This window comes from Canis lupus, chromosome 8 (genome assembly GCF_048164855.1).
Source record: "Canis lupus baileyi chromosome 8, mCanLup2.hap1, whole genome shotgun sequence".
Taxonomy (NCBI): domain Eukaryota; kingdom Metazoa; phylum Chordata; class Mammalia; order Carnivora; family Canidae; genus Canis; species Canis lupus.
The window spans coordinates 8,653,371-8,671,010 of NC_132845.1; the positions used below are offsets into that span (position 1 = coordinate 8,653,371).

The following is a 17,640-nucleotide window of genomic DNA, read 5'->3' on the forward strand; positions in this document are numbered from 1 at the left end:
TAGCCTGGGGTGCGATCCCAGGGTCCTGGGATCGAGTCCCACATTGGGCTCTCTGCATGGAGCCTGCTTCTCCTCCCTCTGCCCATGTCTCTATCGTGAATAAATAATCCTTTAAAAAAACACAAAACTTGTTAGCATAGTTTGGGCATTGAGTGGAATCAGCTTCTGGAGGACTTCCTCCCCCCTCAGCAATCTGTTATTATCTGGTTTCTTCTTTAAAAATGTCCATGTTCAGTGTATCTTCTTCTCTTCCAGACATCTTTCAAGGTCTACCTCATCCACGTAGCCTCTCCTGATCAAAGAATTCCACCCCAGCAATCTGTAGCCCTTAATCTATACCAGTCACTTGGTTATTTTTCAAAATGATTTTATTTATTTATTATTTATTTATTCAGAGAGAGAGAGAGAGAGAGAGAGAGAGAGAGAGAGGGGCAGAGACACAGGCAGATGGAGAAGCAGGCTCCATGCAGGGAGCCCATGCGGGACTCGATCCCAGGACCCCGGGGATCACACCCTGAACCCAAGGCTGATACTCGCTCAACCAGTAAGCCACTCAGGTGTCCCTCACTTGAAATTTATTTTTCTTTCTTAAAGATTTATTTATTCATGAGTGAAGAGAGAGAGAGAGGCAGAGACAGGCAGAGGGAGAAGCAGGCTCCATGCAGGGAGCCTGATGTGGGACTTGATTCTGAGTCTCCAGAATCAGGCCCTGGGCCGAAGGCAGCACTAAACCGTTGAGCCCCCTGGGCTGTCCCGTCACTTGGAATTTAAATTGCTTTTATTGCCTTATGGTGTTTGGCTTTCTAGTTTTCCAATAAGGCATACTCCAAAAACATTTGTAATGCTCAGTGTTATCTCAAGTTCACTGCTGGAACTTCACTATGCTTCGATATTCATGTGGTGTAGGTATCAATACCCTAAGAATGCACCTAGAGAACAAAAATCATTCCATTTATCACGACTCTTGGTAGATTCATTTCCCAGAAACATTTTAAACCTGCCTTTACAAGGATTCAAGAAAAAGCAACACTCGTATTTAATAATTCAAAGACTGTAAACTTTCTCCCAGTTTATGAGGAATTCTCTCACTGAATCTATTTTCTAAAGGCAGGTTTGAAGTAGCTCAAGGAGTAACAGGAATTTGCAAACTTTTTATCCTAAAATCCAGAAAGCAAGTTAACTTGGGAGGGGATCCAGTCACAATAGCAATTATCCTACCCGCTGAAACACTGTATTTTGAACATTTGGTAAGGAAAGAATGAAATAAAACTGTAGTATCTTTTAACCTTTTTAGTAATAAAAAAAATCATAGCAACATCATTCGTGAGCAATTAACCGTAGTCTGGCATTTTCAACAGGCGTTAGAGGTTTATCATTTCAAACTGAAATATTTGTGTTAATGGCATGAGTAGAATTTACCCATTAAGTATTTGGTTGTATCTGATGTTTTAGGAATTGCCAACATTTAAATAAAAATCTGATTCAAGAGAAGAAAAACTATTCAACTCCTTCTCCTACATTCATTGGAACTGAGCTACAATACCTCAAACTGATACAAAATATCCATGCACCAAGATTTTTCTTATATAGGCAATTATTTCAGAGCTTGTTTCAGAATTTCCTTTTGTTGGATGTGGTATCCCTGAAGCAGTTTCCTCATAGTAGTATGAAATCTAAATGGTGAGATTTCCAGACAGAACCATAAAAGTCTAAGTATAGAAACCCAGAGTCAACTTAAGTACTTTAGAAACCCTGAATTAACGGTACCTATAGTCCCCCTCTATTAAAACTGCCCTCAAGTCACCAGTGATCTCATCATCACCAGTTTTGTAGACTCAACACTTAACAGTTGAAACTCTGCTCTTCAACCCCTTATGTTTTCCAACACCCTAAAATAGATGACTAACCACCTACTTCCAACTCCAGCCATTGCCTCTTTCAACAGTTGTCTTCCCATGTATCCTGCCTGCAAACATTCTTGTCTGCCGTTTCACCATCAGTAAACTTTGCTGGACGGAATTAATCCCCAGGACAGTTATTAGCTACGAAGGGTGAGGAAGGAAATCATGAAGCAGGAAGTAACAGAAATTCCATTCTCTGCATTATAGACGGTGAAGAGTGATGGATAATATTGTGACAAGGGAGTATTTTAACAGTTGTTACCATATATAACATTCCCACTCTTTCCTGCTACTCAATACTGTCAGCTAGCAGAGTTGGCTGAGCAAATACACGGGGACTCCAGTGTTATTGTATGACCTTTACACTGGGAGAAAAGGGTTCTAATTGTCAGAAGAATGTTTCCCAAAACTTTCATCTTTCCCAAATTAGGAGATAGTGAAAATCTCCATGTCCAAGTATAGCACAAATATCTAAACCAAACATGGTTAATTCTTTTGTACTTATAAATGAAACTTCATAACTATTAATGCTTTAGCTCTTGTTGGTTTCCAGAAAACAAGCAATTTTTATTCTTGGCCCACTTTCATAAAGGAAGAAGATGTCGATGTCAAGCCTGCAAAAAAAAGTGAGGCCCCATTTACTCATAAAGTGAATATGAAAGCTAGATTTGAACAAATGGCTAAGGCACGAGAAGAAGAAGAACAAAGAAGAATTGAAGAACAAAAGTTATTACGGATGCAGTTTGAACAAAAGGAAATTGATGCAGCACTACAGAAGGTACCAGGCTTACGTATCTTTTATTTTTTAAATATGCTCTTAAAATTTTGATTAAAAAAATTTTAATAGGTTTCAGGTTAGTGGAATGTTTTATAAAGAACACGTTGTAGTAATATTTACATGTTCTTTGTGAAGCAAAAACCCACTTATCTATGAAATTCTATTACTAAACAATGGTCCTGAAAATGCTACTTTAAATGCCAACTTGAATGCACTTATTTTAATATAGAAAAGAGAAGAGGAAGAAGAGGAGGACAGTGGTAGCATCATGAATGGCTCCACTACTGAAGATGAGGAGCAAACGAGATCAGGAGCTCCATGGTTCAAGAAGCCTCTAAAAAACACATCGGTTGTAGACAGTGAGCCCGTTAGATTTACTGTTAAAGTAACAGGAGAACCCAAACCAGAAATCACCTGGTGGTTTGAAGGAGAAATACTGCAGGATGGAGAAGACTATCAATATATTGAAAGAGGAGAAACTTACTGCCTTTATTTACCAGAAACCTTCCCAGAAGATGAGGGGGAGTATATGTGTAAAGCAGTCAACAACAAGGGCTCTGCGGCTAGTACCTGTATTCTTACAATTGAAAGTAAGAATTAATCATTTAATCTAGAACTTTTATTCTATTTAAAATTTTTTTCCTTTTAAAATAAATCACTTTTCTTCTTCTCTTTTTTAGCTGACGACTACTAGCTCCCCTTCCCTCTCCCTGGAACTCTCTCTGTCTACCCCTCCCCCCCCCACTTTCTTACTACATCCATGTTTTCTGTGGCGGGGCCAAAAATGGAAACCAGAAGTGCCATTGGGTTGACTTTTTATTCCTTTTCATAATAGTCTTCAAAACACAAGCCCATCTAAAGAATATCTTCTTCCTTTCCAAATGATCACCAGATTCATCGCCATATTATGTAGAAGTTAATGTGTATTTAATGGGGGTAATGTGGAAATTTTACTCCATTATTCTAAGTTCACAGCAATTATGTTTTAAAACTCAAATAAAATACATTATTTTGCATGAAAGAATGTCATTTTTTTGAGCTATTTACACCTAAAATTAGCCTGAAATAGCAGAGACTTAATGAATTTGTAGTCTATCAACTTGAGTTTTCCTGAATATATGTCTTTCTGAACCAGATGGGGAAAGGGGGGGGGGGGGCATGGAGAACAAAAGACTCTTAAACAATTACTAGGGAAAATTTACTGGAAACCACTGCCTGCCTGCCTACCTAATAGGGTTCTGAGTGTTAAGAACAAAATATTAACATTACTTTTCAAATGTGTGTAATATATATTCAAGCTTACGAAGCCAATTTATGTTGTGCTCTTGCCTGAACAAATTATATTTTAGTGAGAAAACTTTGTATCAGTAGTTTATGTAGGAAAAAACACCCAAGATCTGAGGCAAAAAAAAAAAAAAAAAAAAAAAAAAAGGAACAATCTTCAATTTTAAAATCTGGTCTTTGGGTCTATAAATAATTGTTCTATTACCAAGCTGTTTTGTATTTTAGTTTTCTGGAGGACAACTTTATTTTACAATGTAAATCCATAATAAAGTAATAACTTCTGTATTAAAAAAGAGGCTTTCAGTATTTGAGAAACAAAACACTCCTTTATAATAATTGTCAATGTACATTTATTTTTTTATTGAAGAAACCATAATCAATACAAAATTACAGCAATCATGTGCCCTTTTACATACAATGTCATTAAAGCAAACTCTAAACCACAGTTTGTAAAGTATTCAATTTACCTCAAGTCCAAGCTGCATCTCCCTAAGACACTGTTCCCATCACAGTAGCCATTTTAAGCCAATCTTCTTTTTACACACGGGTAGTTTCTGTAGAGAACACTTTTCTCAGGACGAAAATGCATCGAGCATGCATAAGAAAAAATATATAGATATATGCGCAAATACATTTAAGAGTTTCTATAGGGCTATCATTGAAGAAAATAAAACCTTGGGATCTGCTTCTTAAAAGCACCAATTTAAAAAAATCCCTCAGAAGTTTATACTGTGGCAAGAAAACTCAAGTGACTAAACAAAAAATAAGGTTATTTTCAGAGTGAAAATCATCTTTAGGTATTGTTAAAATACATTTTAAATGAGGCAGAATTTTCAGAAAATAAAAAGACATCCTCATTGATCATTTCTACATCCTTATTCTAGACAACAGATGTCTGCAGATAGAACTGGTTTTCCTGGCAGAGTATTCAAACAAATGTTATCATTTGTGCATATATTCCTATTTCCCTCTTAAGGTAACTCTGCTACTCCTACCCAAACCCCACCCTTATGAATTAACTACCAAGGTATTTGTCTAAGGAAATATTTTACAATGTTTATAAACAACTAGTATTAAATCACTTGTTTTAGTATTAAAACCATTTTCATTAATTAAAAATAAAAGTATACTTTTCATTTCTAAAAGAAACATCAAACCATAAGAATTCTACGTATGACCACACTATAATATCTTTAAAAAACAAAACACATCGTCAAGTTTTTAAGTGCTAAGTAAAATAAATCAATTTCAATCTAAACATTGTTTCTACCACTCCTAACATCCATTGCATTCAAGTCAACTGGCTCACCTTTTCTGCTTTCCATTTATTTCAAGGTTAAAATTAGCGCCATTTAAAAAAATGCAGTATCAGTGAAGGCTTATGGTAATGAATAAAAAAACTCTTGAAGATAGAAACAATGCCCCAATATCTATTAGCATTCATCTGTATTTTATAAAAATGCAAACTGCAACTAACCAAAACTTGACAGGCTCTTAAAAGATTCAAAGAGCTCCTTTATATTTATCAGTCTTAACATACCTATCATTGACCATTAAAACAATACACACATACACACACATAAATGTGGTGCAGCAACTACTTAACTTACAAAATTTAACAGTTCATGGAACATTTAAGATTAAGCGAATAGCACTTTAAAATGAAAAGTGATCAAAAGCAGGTACATTACACCCTATACCATATTATGTATGGGAATACATTTCATATTTCTCAATTATGATTTGCCAATTTTACCTTCTACATTGAGCCCTTCTATGGTCCATGCTCATCGGCTCACCAATGGCATACACTCAAAGGATTCCTCTTTATGGGTAACTATCTCAGGACCTGATTTTATGAGCTATGATTTGGTGCTTGCAGCATCTTCAGCACTGTGTGTGAAAATGAAGGCAGTATTTTTGAATATTTTTCTTTGTTGTAGAGATAAGCAGGAAGTTTTTAAAAGGATCAGCACATTTTAGAAATTGAATAAACAAAACTGGTATGATGCTGCTTTAATACATTCATCTTAACTCAAAATAGGTACCAGTTAAAATCATCTATAAGAACACAAACATTTTAAACTGGCAAAAATAAAATGCAGCGTCAGTTATTAAAGTATTATAAATCAGAAAAATATTGGTTGCTACACAGATTATGAAAGGTTATTTGCTATACAGTTAACATTTCACTGATGCACATGCCTTATCAAAACATACTGCCAGTATTCCTTATAAATTTTTCCTTTTTCAGTGTATATAAAAGTTATGAAAACTGAATGGTCTAAAAAAAGTCATAATAAAACTCTGACCCATAATGTCCTTACTGAATTATTAAACTTCAAGAAAAAAAATAAAGACTCCATAGTTTTGGAGGGCAAAGAAAATGTCCTGTCAATCTTAAAAAGATTGTGAAGGCTGTTGAAAGTTTCTAACCAAGCAATACCCTAAATCTAGAAAAGTATGTAATTGCCCTTTCTTAATTTGAACAATCCTTCTATGGTTGGGAAAAGATTACAAAAAGTTTGGATGTAGTTCAATTACAGCAGCAATCTACTCATCATTTCTTTTTTGTTTTAATAAAAAAACAAAAACCAAAACCAAAAAAAAACCCCAAAAACCATTACCCAGAAATGTAAACAGTTGTTTGAACAACTTACAGACTTTCCACTGAAATGGTAGCATAAATAACAAAATACATTTTGGGGAAGCAGTAGCAGATTGCTTTTGAATTACACAACCACAAAAACCTCACAGGGACAACATTAATGTACTGAAATATTTATTTATATATGTCCTTAGGTTGTGCTTACCTGTTGCTTTTTGCAGCAGAACCTAAGGTGGAAGGTCTGGGAAGGCACTGTGAAGTATAAATAATTGCACTGTTTGCAATTAATAAAGATTTTAAACCTTAAATGAATCAAAATCAACAGCCTCCAATTTGTGAGTTATGATATTGAATCCAACTGAACTATTTCTTCAGTTTAATTAATAAATGCACCACTTTCCTAAAAGGTCATCTATAAACAGTATCATGCAAAATACTGAAATTGTTCATGTCAATAGCCCTACTCTTAAAGATAACACATAACTAACTCCTTAACTATTAAACTTCAAACTAGAACTATATATCCATATCTAAATAAGGGCAAGGGAAGTCACTCCAGGTTCTATAAAAACAATCAAAAACATTTCAAAATATCTATAATGAACTGAACTATTTTCTACCCTATAAGTAATCTCAACATTTATGTTCCTTGTACATCTCCCTTAATAGTATATTCAGAACAATTGGTGCTCCCCACCAATGAAAGAACTACTATATTCATGAAATGGTGTTAAACTGCTACATTGCTTAATATTTGCAAACTGAAAACCACTTCTGTCTGATACATTTCAAGTCTTTCATATTAATATAGAAGATATGCATACTGTACACTGAAAAGCAATATATTTTAGGAGCACCAATGAGTAATACTATTCAATTTAATGATCAGTTTTCTTTAGCTATAGCTAAAGCATATCAAAAATACTTACCCATTAAGCTCACTTAAAAAAAAAATACAGATCTATGTATTATTCTATATTAAATTAAGAAGCAGTTATGGTTTTCCAAGATATCAGCACTGTATTCCAACATAATATTCACACAAAGTATGGCATTTACATTATGTGGAACATTGACAAAAAGATACTGTTGCAGTTCATCAATTTGTCATTCTGATGTACTTACAGTGCAATGCTCCTTGAAGGAACACAATCAAGGATGATACACAGCACAGTCCTCCTCACCCCTACAGAGCTAGTTCTATACTGGCTGGATCAAACCTGCACTTCAACAGACAATGGCAAGACAGACTGTATTTGCATGTAGTCTAATATATTAATATGCAAAGAGCCAACAAATATGCAGAGTAAACAATGGATTTCAACAAAATATCAGAACTTCAGCATGAGTGTTATAGAGTAATAAAGTGATTTCAAGTACATAAAAATTAAGTTGATTCAATGATTGGACTTGTGCATTTACAAAACAAAGCTTATCTATACTGCAAAAAGAAAAAAAAAAAAGAAAAAAGCTTGAACATTTCCATACCCCAATAATGTTTCAATGGCAGATGCATGTAGCTATACTTTTTGCATACTACTTTTCTACCCTAAATTTAAAAAGAAACACACTAATATTGTATACATTGAAAGTTTCTTTACATGAAAAAACTTCTTATTCAACTACTCATATTCACTATCCGAAAACTGTTTAAAATTAGTTATGCTGAAACAGTCTTGGAAATCAAGTAATCATCAAATTAAGAACAGAAAGGTTAACTGTTATAGCAGCAGTACAGATCTGAAACAGTGGTCATGTATAAAAGGAAATTTCACTGTTAATGCAATGGAAGTATGCCAAAAGATCACTGTACAAACATGCAGGTTTTAATCAAACAGAAGGAAAAAAATGAAGATATCAGGATTACTTGTGCTGAAACAGCCAAATACAATAAATGGAAAAGATCCTCCAATCTACTACTATACTGCAAGGGGGAAAAAACATGCCAGTGTTTAAAAACTCAATTAATATTTCATGGGGAAAGCTTATAGATTTGTGTATATGTATCTTAATTTATCATTGCTAAGAAATTATGAACCTTTAAATACCCACATATCCAACTTACCGACACAGGAGGTTTCATATCATTTATTGTAAAGCACAAAACAGGCATTTTAAAAGTGAAAGTATACATTGAAAAAGTACATTTATATCACAAAGCATTGACCACATAATAGTTGCAAATACATTTGCTGGAATGTGTACATCTACACTAAATACTAAAAACAAACCAATTTTCATTTCTACACAGAAATATTAACCTCCTATCAGTAGTGATAGATATTTTGTACATTTTCAAAAAAAAAAAAAAAAACACTATTTTAAACCAAAAACAAAATTAAGATCTTCATCAAGTCGTCTGCATCCATATATTTAACAAAGGTTTTTTTCCCCCACACAATGAAGCAAATACTGTATTGTCCACTTCTTATTATTGGCCCTGTGCAGAAGAGATACATAAGAAATACACAAAAAGTTAAAGAAAATCCTTTAAATGGAGCTAACTCAGGAGTGAATCCTTTAAGAAAGAAAAACTGGTTAATATAAATGGTGGTGGCTTCTTGCATGATTTGCAAATCCCTGGGGGAAAAAAATTTATTTTTAAAATCAAAAGCATTGTAGAAATATTCAGCACTCAGATGCCAGAAAGCATTATAAAAAACAAACAAAAAAAACCCAAACAGTACACCACAGTACTTCTTTAGTTATGCTATGCCAGATAAAAATTAAAAAGGCAAACATAATCCCAAACAGACAAAACAGTAAACATGCAGAACATGATTGGAGTAGAAATCAATACATTAGCAAGTTTAGTATACCTGAGGTGCTGGAGGATGCTGTGGCATTCCCTGGGGACTTGTCTGGGCATAGTAGGCTGCTTGTTGTCTATAGTACTCAGCCCAGGCTGCACTATAATCTGGCTGACCACCTGGTGGAGCACCAGTAGGAGCAGGAACTGCTTGACCTTTGAGAAAACAGAACAACTTTGTTGCTGTAACCACAACTAAAAGCCCAAAAGAATCTCATTTCTAATAAAAACAATACCTTGCTTCTTGTAATATTCCTCCCAAGCTTTTGAATAATCTTGTGTCTGCCCTTGTTGACCTAAAAAAAACCCCCTAAATTTTAATACAAAATTATATCCACTGTAAGTACAGGTTATAAAGACAAGCACAGAAGGTCAGAATCGCTCCTGTTTTATTTATTTTATATATTCAGTAGTGCCCTGTTTTATTTTAAATATTAGAAAACTACTCTTATAATTAAAAAATATCAGAATGCTGTTTCTTTTTGCCTTATATTAATCATAGCTTTTAGTTCTAGAGTATCACTATTAATAAAAAGCAAAATCGAAACCATTCATATAGTTTTAACTAAGAAAGGCAAAGATTTCGGTATCTTGATTCATTACAGAATTTGTAAATATTAATGCTCTAAATGGAGTTTGTAAAGTATTTCATGTAAACAATCTATGGTACCCTGGTACTGATGTTGAGCGCAGGGATGGGGGAGGGAGACCATTTTTTTTTTTTTTTTTGTCTTATTCATTTGGATGTTACATTAGAGGTTTAAAGTAAAATATAAATCCTTGATGAAGAGAAAGAACATTCTTGAGAAACACAAAACTCACCTTAAAGCTATTAAGACTTTGTATTTTAAGATCTGGTCAAGATTTTTGTTTCCTGATTAGTAACCTATAAACTGTAAGTACAAAGACTAATCTTCAACATACCCTTTATCAGATGTTGAAAGTTTTAATACAAGATTCAAATCACAGTACAACTATATTAAAAGTAACCTGACAAAAGATATAAAAACCAATTACTGAAGAGGTTCAAAGTAACAAGACCAATGAAAAACAAAACTCAACAGCTTTATTTTTCTAGACAGTGTTAACTTTTCTGAATTTAGAGATAAAAAGACATAACCACCTACATACAAAGCACAAAAATAAAATGGGCTCTGGATTAAAACAAACAAAACCACCACCTACACAGCTATAAAAGACAACTTTTTTTGACAACCAGGGAAACTGAGTATTATTGATAATTGATAATATTACTGAAATAATTTAAGAACAGTCTGCAACTTACTTTGTAAAGGGTCAGGCACAATAAATACATGGGTGTTTGCTGTACTATTTTTCCAATTTTTTGAAGGTATAAAAGTTTTTGAAATAAAAAGATGGGCAGAAAGAACAGGTGTTTTCTTATTTAGCTCCTTTGAGAATTTTATTTAGCTTGTAATTACCTGACCTGATGAATTATGGCTAGCTAAAAAAATACTGAAGCAAAGACACAGAGAAAGCTGTTATGTTTGTTGGATGTTACCTTAACAAGGCAACTTTATACAGTTGCAGAAATTAGTGTTTATCACTATCACATAATTGGTTGAATAAAACCAATTCAGTTAATAAAATTTTAACATTTGTAACTTTAAAAATCCAAGAAAACCCCCCTTCTATAAATATAGGCAACAGCAGAGAAATCCCATGTAATATAAACAAAATTCTCTTATTTTTTTTCCCTAATTCTTTTCAAAGAGAAAGTTGAGGTTGAGTTTAACATTTTGATCCTGGGACACAAATTTTTTTTTTTTCTGAGACACAATTCAAGCAAACCTGAAACAGGTTTCAGTATTTAGACAACTGCCAAACTGCCATATTCCAGGTATCAATTGTAATAAAACCATACTATGTCTCTTACAAACTGTACATTTGAAAATCTGCTAACTTGAAGCCAAACTTGGTTAAGAGAGCAACAATTTCTACTTCAGGTTGACAAAAAGGAACTAATCATTTTAAGAGATATTCATTTCAGAGGCAAAAGGACATTGTAAGATGGTAGAAACAGGAGACACGTTAAGAAAATTAATCAAACTCAAATGTTCCCCACCCTCCCCCCTAACTCAAATATTTCTGGGGGAAGTGAAAGGTAAACATGTTGGACTCTAAGAGAAACAAATACTCAGGTGTAAAACCCCTCACGCTCCAATGTTGGAGGTGTCCAAAGAAAAACTCAACTCATTCCTCCAACCTGGGGGACAGAGGTGATTCATTTTGCCCTGCTCAAAGTGAAGGAGGAACTCCTATCAACGTAGACTTGGCTCTCCTCTAGCCTTTTATGCCTCTCTGCCCTTTTCATAATTAGCTTGCTCCCTTTATTCTTGGTTCAAAAACTGTTTTGAGGTCAGATAGTTTATACTTTAGAACATTACTTAGTATTTACATACAGGTTTATAGTATGTAAGGTTTTACTTTCATTTCATTTAAGAGTTAAGACTTGCTCTAGAGTTCATATGTAACATTCTATTATTACACCCCAAAACCCAAACCTGATTGAATCAATTTCACTCTAAGTTATCTCTCTAAACACCTATCTTTCCCACAACCACTTACTCTCTACCACCCACCATATCAGTGCTTAACATCGTAAGGGCCTTTCTCAACTTCCAACTTTTCAAAAAATGCCTTCACTAGCCCTCTTTCAAAGGGCAATTGCTGGTCTCTACTCTGAAATCCTGTCTGATCTCTTTAGGATGTTTATTACAAAGTCATTCTAGCTTCAAAAGTACCTACTCTTCCATATGTGCTGCCATTCCTTATTAAGACTTAAAATTTTCTTCATTAACCCTCTATAGTCTCATCTTTATGAATTTCTTTCCTAAATTCCGTTGGTAGGGAGCCTTGGTGGCTCAGTGGTTGGGCATCTGTCTTTGGCTCAGGTCATGATCCCGGGGTCCTGGGCTGGAGTCCCACATCAGGCTCTCCACAGGGAGCCTGCTTCTTCCTATGTCTCTGCCCCCTTCTGTGTGTCTCTCTCATGAATCAATAAAATCCTTAAATTGATTAATTCTGTTGGTATTAATCTTAGGAAATTTTAAATTATTCCCAGAAAACTAACTTAAAAACTCCTGTTTCAGGCAGCCTGGGTGGCTCAGCAGTTTAGCACCACCTTCAGCCCAGGGTGTGATCCTGGAGACCCAGGATCGAGTCCCACATTGGGCTCCCTGCATGGAGCTTGCTTCTTCCTCTGCCTGTGTCTCTGCCTCTCTCTCTCTGTTTCTCATGAATAAATAAATACTCCATTTCCAGAGGTTTATTTACCTATACAGAAATAACAAATTTATAGTGTTAGTATTGGGTATTTTCTGTTCTTAATGGGAAAAGCTGACATCTAGCTTCAAAAGCTGGGATAGCCTGCCTAGTTTGGTAAAGAGAGCACTGGATTGGGAATTAGGATGTCCAGAATCCTAAAAAAAATCCTAGCCCTGCCTGGAAGAGTTCAAACTTGGCCTCTCCAAATAAGGGAGTTGGATCTGGAAATAAACATTTGCACCTAATTTTTTTTTTTTTTTTTTTTTTACTTTCTTTTCCTTTTTAAAAATCTTGAGGGCATCTGGATGGCTCAGTCAGGCATCCAACTCTTTATTTCGGCTCTGGTTGTGATCTCAGGGTCCAGGGAATCAAGTCCTGAGCTGGGCTCCACACTTAGCAGAGTCTGCTTCTCTCCCTTTCCCCTTGCTCATGCACACTCTAAAATAAATAAATCTTAAACAGTAAAAATTTTTTAAAACTATCTCAGTCAGTAAAGCTAAAGCATGTGACTCGATCTTGGGGTGGAGTTCAAGCCTCACATTGAGTATATAGGTTACTTTACATACATACACAGAAATCAATCTAGAAAACTAACTATATTAGTTTTATGCTTTAGGGTTGCTTATGCGCGGTTGTTTAAAAAGATCTTAAGTAATACACCCAAGAGAAATTAAGGTAGTTAAGCAACCAGTCATTTAACAAAAAAACTTTTAAAAGAAAAAATAGATTGACTATGTAGCTATCATTCACGACCTGACAATTTAGCATTATTTAAGATTTAGATGTGACAATCACTCAACTGATCCCCTTTGCTCAATAAATTAACAGCTAATCACTGTCAAGCTACAGAAAAACTTGTAACTGGGAAGAAAAAGAAAAGGTGGGGTTAAAGAGGACATTAAGTTAAACATAGTGTTATTTAATTATTTCTATAATATTTTTCTCCACACAGGATTCAAGGGAGTCCAGGCTACTATCTCTAAAATTAAAACTTTAGGCAAGAGAGTAAAGGTAAAAAATAAAAGAATGTCAAGGTGAAGACTACCCTTAAAAATCTGAATGGTATTAAGACCTCACAGATTCCATTCAATACACCTTCTCACTTTTAGGCAAGTAAAATGTAAAAAGGCTAAATAGTAAATTTATTATTGGCCAAGCTGCAAACAAATGATAAAATATAATAAAACATAAGTCACACTGATTCCTCCCCAATAATTATCTAGGTTCACAAACAGGCCTGCTTTTATTCATTTTTAATTGTAATGTAGGGTACATTTCTGGTATATCAGCCACTGTGAAACTGTAAGTCAGACTCAATGATTTTAATAAGATTTGTTTTGTTTTTTTAAGATTTTATTTATTCATGAGAGACAGAGAGAGAGAGGCAGAGACACAGGCAGAGGGAGGAGCAGGCACCCTGTGGAAAGCAGATGTGGAACTGGATACCAGGACCCCAGGATCATGACCTAAGCTATAGGCAGAGGCTCAACCACTGAGCCACCCAGGCATCCCCACACCCAATGATTTTTAATTGCAACAATTTAATTACAAATGCTCAAATCTTTAAAATGGTGACACTATTTCATGCAAGTTAAAGTAACCATAAGTACTGATTACTAATGCTATCACAGAAAGATCAATAGCATCCTCAGTTATAGTCTCAAAACTATCCTCATTTGGACAATTATGTGACCATCCTAATTAGAGTATACTGTTTCGAGAAAAACACTTTCTTTCTTTCTTTAACAGAAATCAAGCTGTGTAAAACATTATCACTAGGTACATGTATCTCACACAAAAAAGAGTAATGTAGCTACCCTTCTGGAAATTTTTTCCTTCTGTGCAAGATGACAAAACAGCCATGGGCAAAGAAAACACTGAAATTTACATCGAGAGAATTTTAATTAGACTATATCTTATGAGAAAATTCTACCACCTATAGATTCTATGTCAGTGAAGGACGAATAAGTTTATCTTTTAACTTTCATTTGTGCCCAGTGGCTGTGGTGTACATGTGTTAATTTTAAATGACTAATACCATTAGCTTCTAAAAAAACAAGAACCATTTGTTCAGAAATACAGATGACCTTTGAATAACTCGGGGGTTATGGGCGCCAACCTGTACAGTTGGGGGGAATCCCTGGGTGGCTCAGTGGTTTAGCACCTGCCTTCAGCCCAGGGCATGATCCTGGGGTCCCAGGATCAAGTCCTGCATCAGGCTCCTTGCATGGAGCCTGCTTCTCTCTCTGCCTATGTTTCTGCTTCTCTCTCTGTCTCTCATGAATAAATAAATAAAATGAAAGAAAGAAAAGAAAGAAAAGAAAGAAAACCCACATATAACTGACTCCCCCAAAACTTAACTACTAATAGTCTTCTGTTGACCAGAAGTCTTAGATAAGTCAATTAACACATATCTTGTGTATTATATATTGTATTCTACAAAAAAGCTAGAGAAAAAAATACTAAAAAAAAAATCCACTTGTAAGTAGTCCCATGAAGTTCAAACCTATACTGTTGATCAAAGGTCAACTGTAGGATATCAGGTTCCAAGTGGTCCCAGGAAGACAAGTTTGGGAGAGAGGTTTGGGATTTATGCCCTCTTGGAAGTTCATATTCTGGTTTTACCACTTAGTAGCTATACATGTGACCTGTTGTGGAAATAGTTTTCATTCATAACAGTTTATAGTAATGTAACTGGCAAAATACCTGATTAACAGTCGTATCCTTCATGAGAATATAACCAGAAGGGCAAGGGCTCCTAGCTATTATGCCCACAATCTCAGCTTTAACACTATGGTTTGGCATGTAGTATGTACTCTACAAGTTACTGAATGGAAATGGCCTTTCTAGGTGACTTTTTCCCTTTTCATATATGCAAATGTTATTTAAGTAATTAATGTCCTATGTCACTGTAAGTTTTATTTTGCAGCAGAAAATACCACACAAAACTGAAACTTAACCTATGTCAGTGAAGCTACTAATATATAATATAAACAACTATCTTTGACAAAAGCATAAGTAATGTTCAATGTCATATGTGCCAATGGGGCAATTTCTAGTTTCAATTATTACGTGGTTGACAAATGCATTTAGAAATAAAGAGACTTCCTTGTTATGTGACCATAAACTTAAGTGTTTGTGATAAGCCTAAAGTTCAATGATTTTTAGAATGCAATCAATTATTCTACACTTCCAGATTTTAAAAGGTAAAAATATAAGAATAAATAAATAAACAAACAAACAAATAAATAAATCCCGGTAACAAAAACATGATACAAACATGTTTTATCACAACCTTAATCTTTCTAGTGTGATATTTCCTAAGTGCTTCGATTTCAATTTAATTAAATGTATAAAAAGAAATGTAGAACATACCCATTTTCTTGTAATACTCTTCCCAAGCCTTGGTATAATCAACCTGTCCAGCTGGAGCTGGATTCTGCTGATCTCCTTGTTCAAGAAAAACACAAAAAAATAAGATTGAAGATTTGAAAAGATGATCTTAGCCCTTTCCTTCTGTTCCTTGAGTGGAGAAATTGGGAGTGGCCTGCCATAGGGAGTGAGGATGCTGTGTGGTAGTGGGATCCTTGGCTGGGGCCAAGGACATAGGACACAGGAGATATAGAGGCAGTCAACAGAGAAAATTTGTCTATATACATGGAAGAGAAGTCACACTGAGCATATAAGTAAATTCACTGGTCAAATAAGGAAACACACTGAAGTTAACAGGTCTTTCACCATTAATAAGCATGAAAAGTGAAAAAGCTATAAAAAGAACCCTGAAGTGTTACAATGGAATTGCAGTTGATACAAGTCTTAGAAATATATACATATATAGATACTTGTGTTGTTTCATATATGTGTAGGCAGACAAACATGCAGGTAAATTTCCTAGCTGAAAAGATCCAGAAGCAATGACACCCTGGTAGAAATGAACACACTGAGTCTGGTTTCTTAAATACTAACATCTACTAAAAGGAATCAGGGCTACTTGGAAAAATGGCTGATTGTAGGGCTTAAGCCCAGAAACCACAAAATAAACATCTTATTGTGCAACAATGTAAGGATGTGCTTTAAGAATGACTTATCAAAAGGATACAGGAGCCATCTTGAAGGTACTCCTGATTGGCCAAAGCTAGGGCAATCTGATAATCAAAATAGCAAAGACAGTTTAAAATACAACAAATTGAATAAAACAGAAGTCCATATTGATACAAATAGGAGGAAAAGAAAACTTCTTCCTTACAGCACAATACCAATACATATAAAATTAATGATATAAATAGAAATTATCATGATAGCTATAGCTCAATCTGGCATGTGTTTCCAAAAAAGCTGCTATGAGGAACAGAACAGTCACATAATCTCAGTATAATTCTCCAAAAAACATTTACTAATTTCAAAGAGAAAAATACAATTTCATGGTACAGAAACTTGGTGAACACTAATATGACTAAGTGACTACAGTTACCATCTCCAAGGATGAAGTAGGTCAACATTACATGACCCCATGATGTAATGATTTAAGAAGAGCAGAGCACTATTTCTAAGGTACTGCCAAACCCCAAATAGAACCTCATAATCATGATCTCATCTTTGTGAGAAAAAGGTGAAGGAATTTACGTTGATTTGATTATCACCTAACACAACAAAAGGTCTGTACTTTTTTGCCAGATGGGATCCTGGATCAGAATAGAGAAGCTGATGGGACAATTGGTGAAATCTAAGGAAGGGTTCTACACTAGAACAGTAATGATGTATCAATGCTGACTTACTGTTTTAAAGAACTGAATAATGGTAATGTATTTTTGGAGTAATACAGAAAGGGTATTATTTAAGGTTACTGGGACATCATGTGTACAGCTTGGTTTTAAGATGGTTCTAAAAGACTACTGGTAATGGAATATGGACATGTATAACAAAATAATGGAACAAATGGGAGGTAAGGGATAAAATATTAACAGCTATGATC

The 17,640-nt window shown here is 34.7% G+C and overlaps 2 protein-coding genes across 47 annotated transcripts in view; one reads left to right on the forward strand and one right to left on the reverse strand.

Annotated features, from left to right (window-relative positions):
• The window catches only part of NEXN (nexilin F-actin binding protein), a 50,533-nt gene extending 46,830 nt beyond the window's left edge, over positions 1-3,703 (forward strand). For 9 of the 11 annotated variants that reach the window (XM_072834161.1, XM_072834162.1, XM_072834166.1 and 6 more), the window contains 3 exons: positions 2,494-2,679; positions 2,909-3,269; positions 3,360-3,703. In XM_072834161.1, the coding sequence (XP_072690262.1) occupies positions 2,494-2,679; positions 2,909-3,269; positions 3,360-3,373 (561 nt within the window). In that variant the 3' untranslated portion in view covers positions 3,374-3,703. Of the gene's footprint in view, positions 1-2,493; positions 2,680-2,908 lie in introns of all 11 variants that reach the window. The other 2 variants (XM_072834165.1, XM_072834170.1) reach the window with 1 other exon arrangement.
• Positions 3,704-4,289: 586 nt separating this feature from the next.
• Positions 4,290-17,640, reverse strand: part of FUBP1 (far upstream element binding protein 1) — a 40,167-nt gene continuing 26,816 nt past the window's right edge. For 6 of the 36 annotated variants that reach the window (XM_072834146.1, XM_072834155.1, XM_072834151.1 and 3 more), the window contains 4 exons: positions 16,044-16,118; positions 9,391-9,536; positions 6,777-6,823; positions 4,290-4,517 (listed from right to left, as the gene is read on the reverse strand). In XM_072834146.1, the coding sequence (XP_072690247.1) occupies positions 4,484-4,517; positions 6,777-6,823; positions 9,391-9,536; positions 16,044-16,118 (302 nt within the window). In that variant the 3' untranslated portion in view covers positions 4,290-4,483. Of the gene's footprint in view, positions 6,824-7,565; positions 7,797-8,643; positions 9,012-9,390; positions 9,537-9,616; positions 9,677-16,043; positions 16,119-16,538; positions 16,814-17,640 lie in introns of those variants that run through there. The other 30 variants (XM_072834138.1, XM_072834143.1, XM_072834142.1 and 27 more) reach the window with 19 other exon arrangements.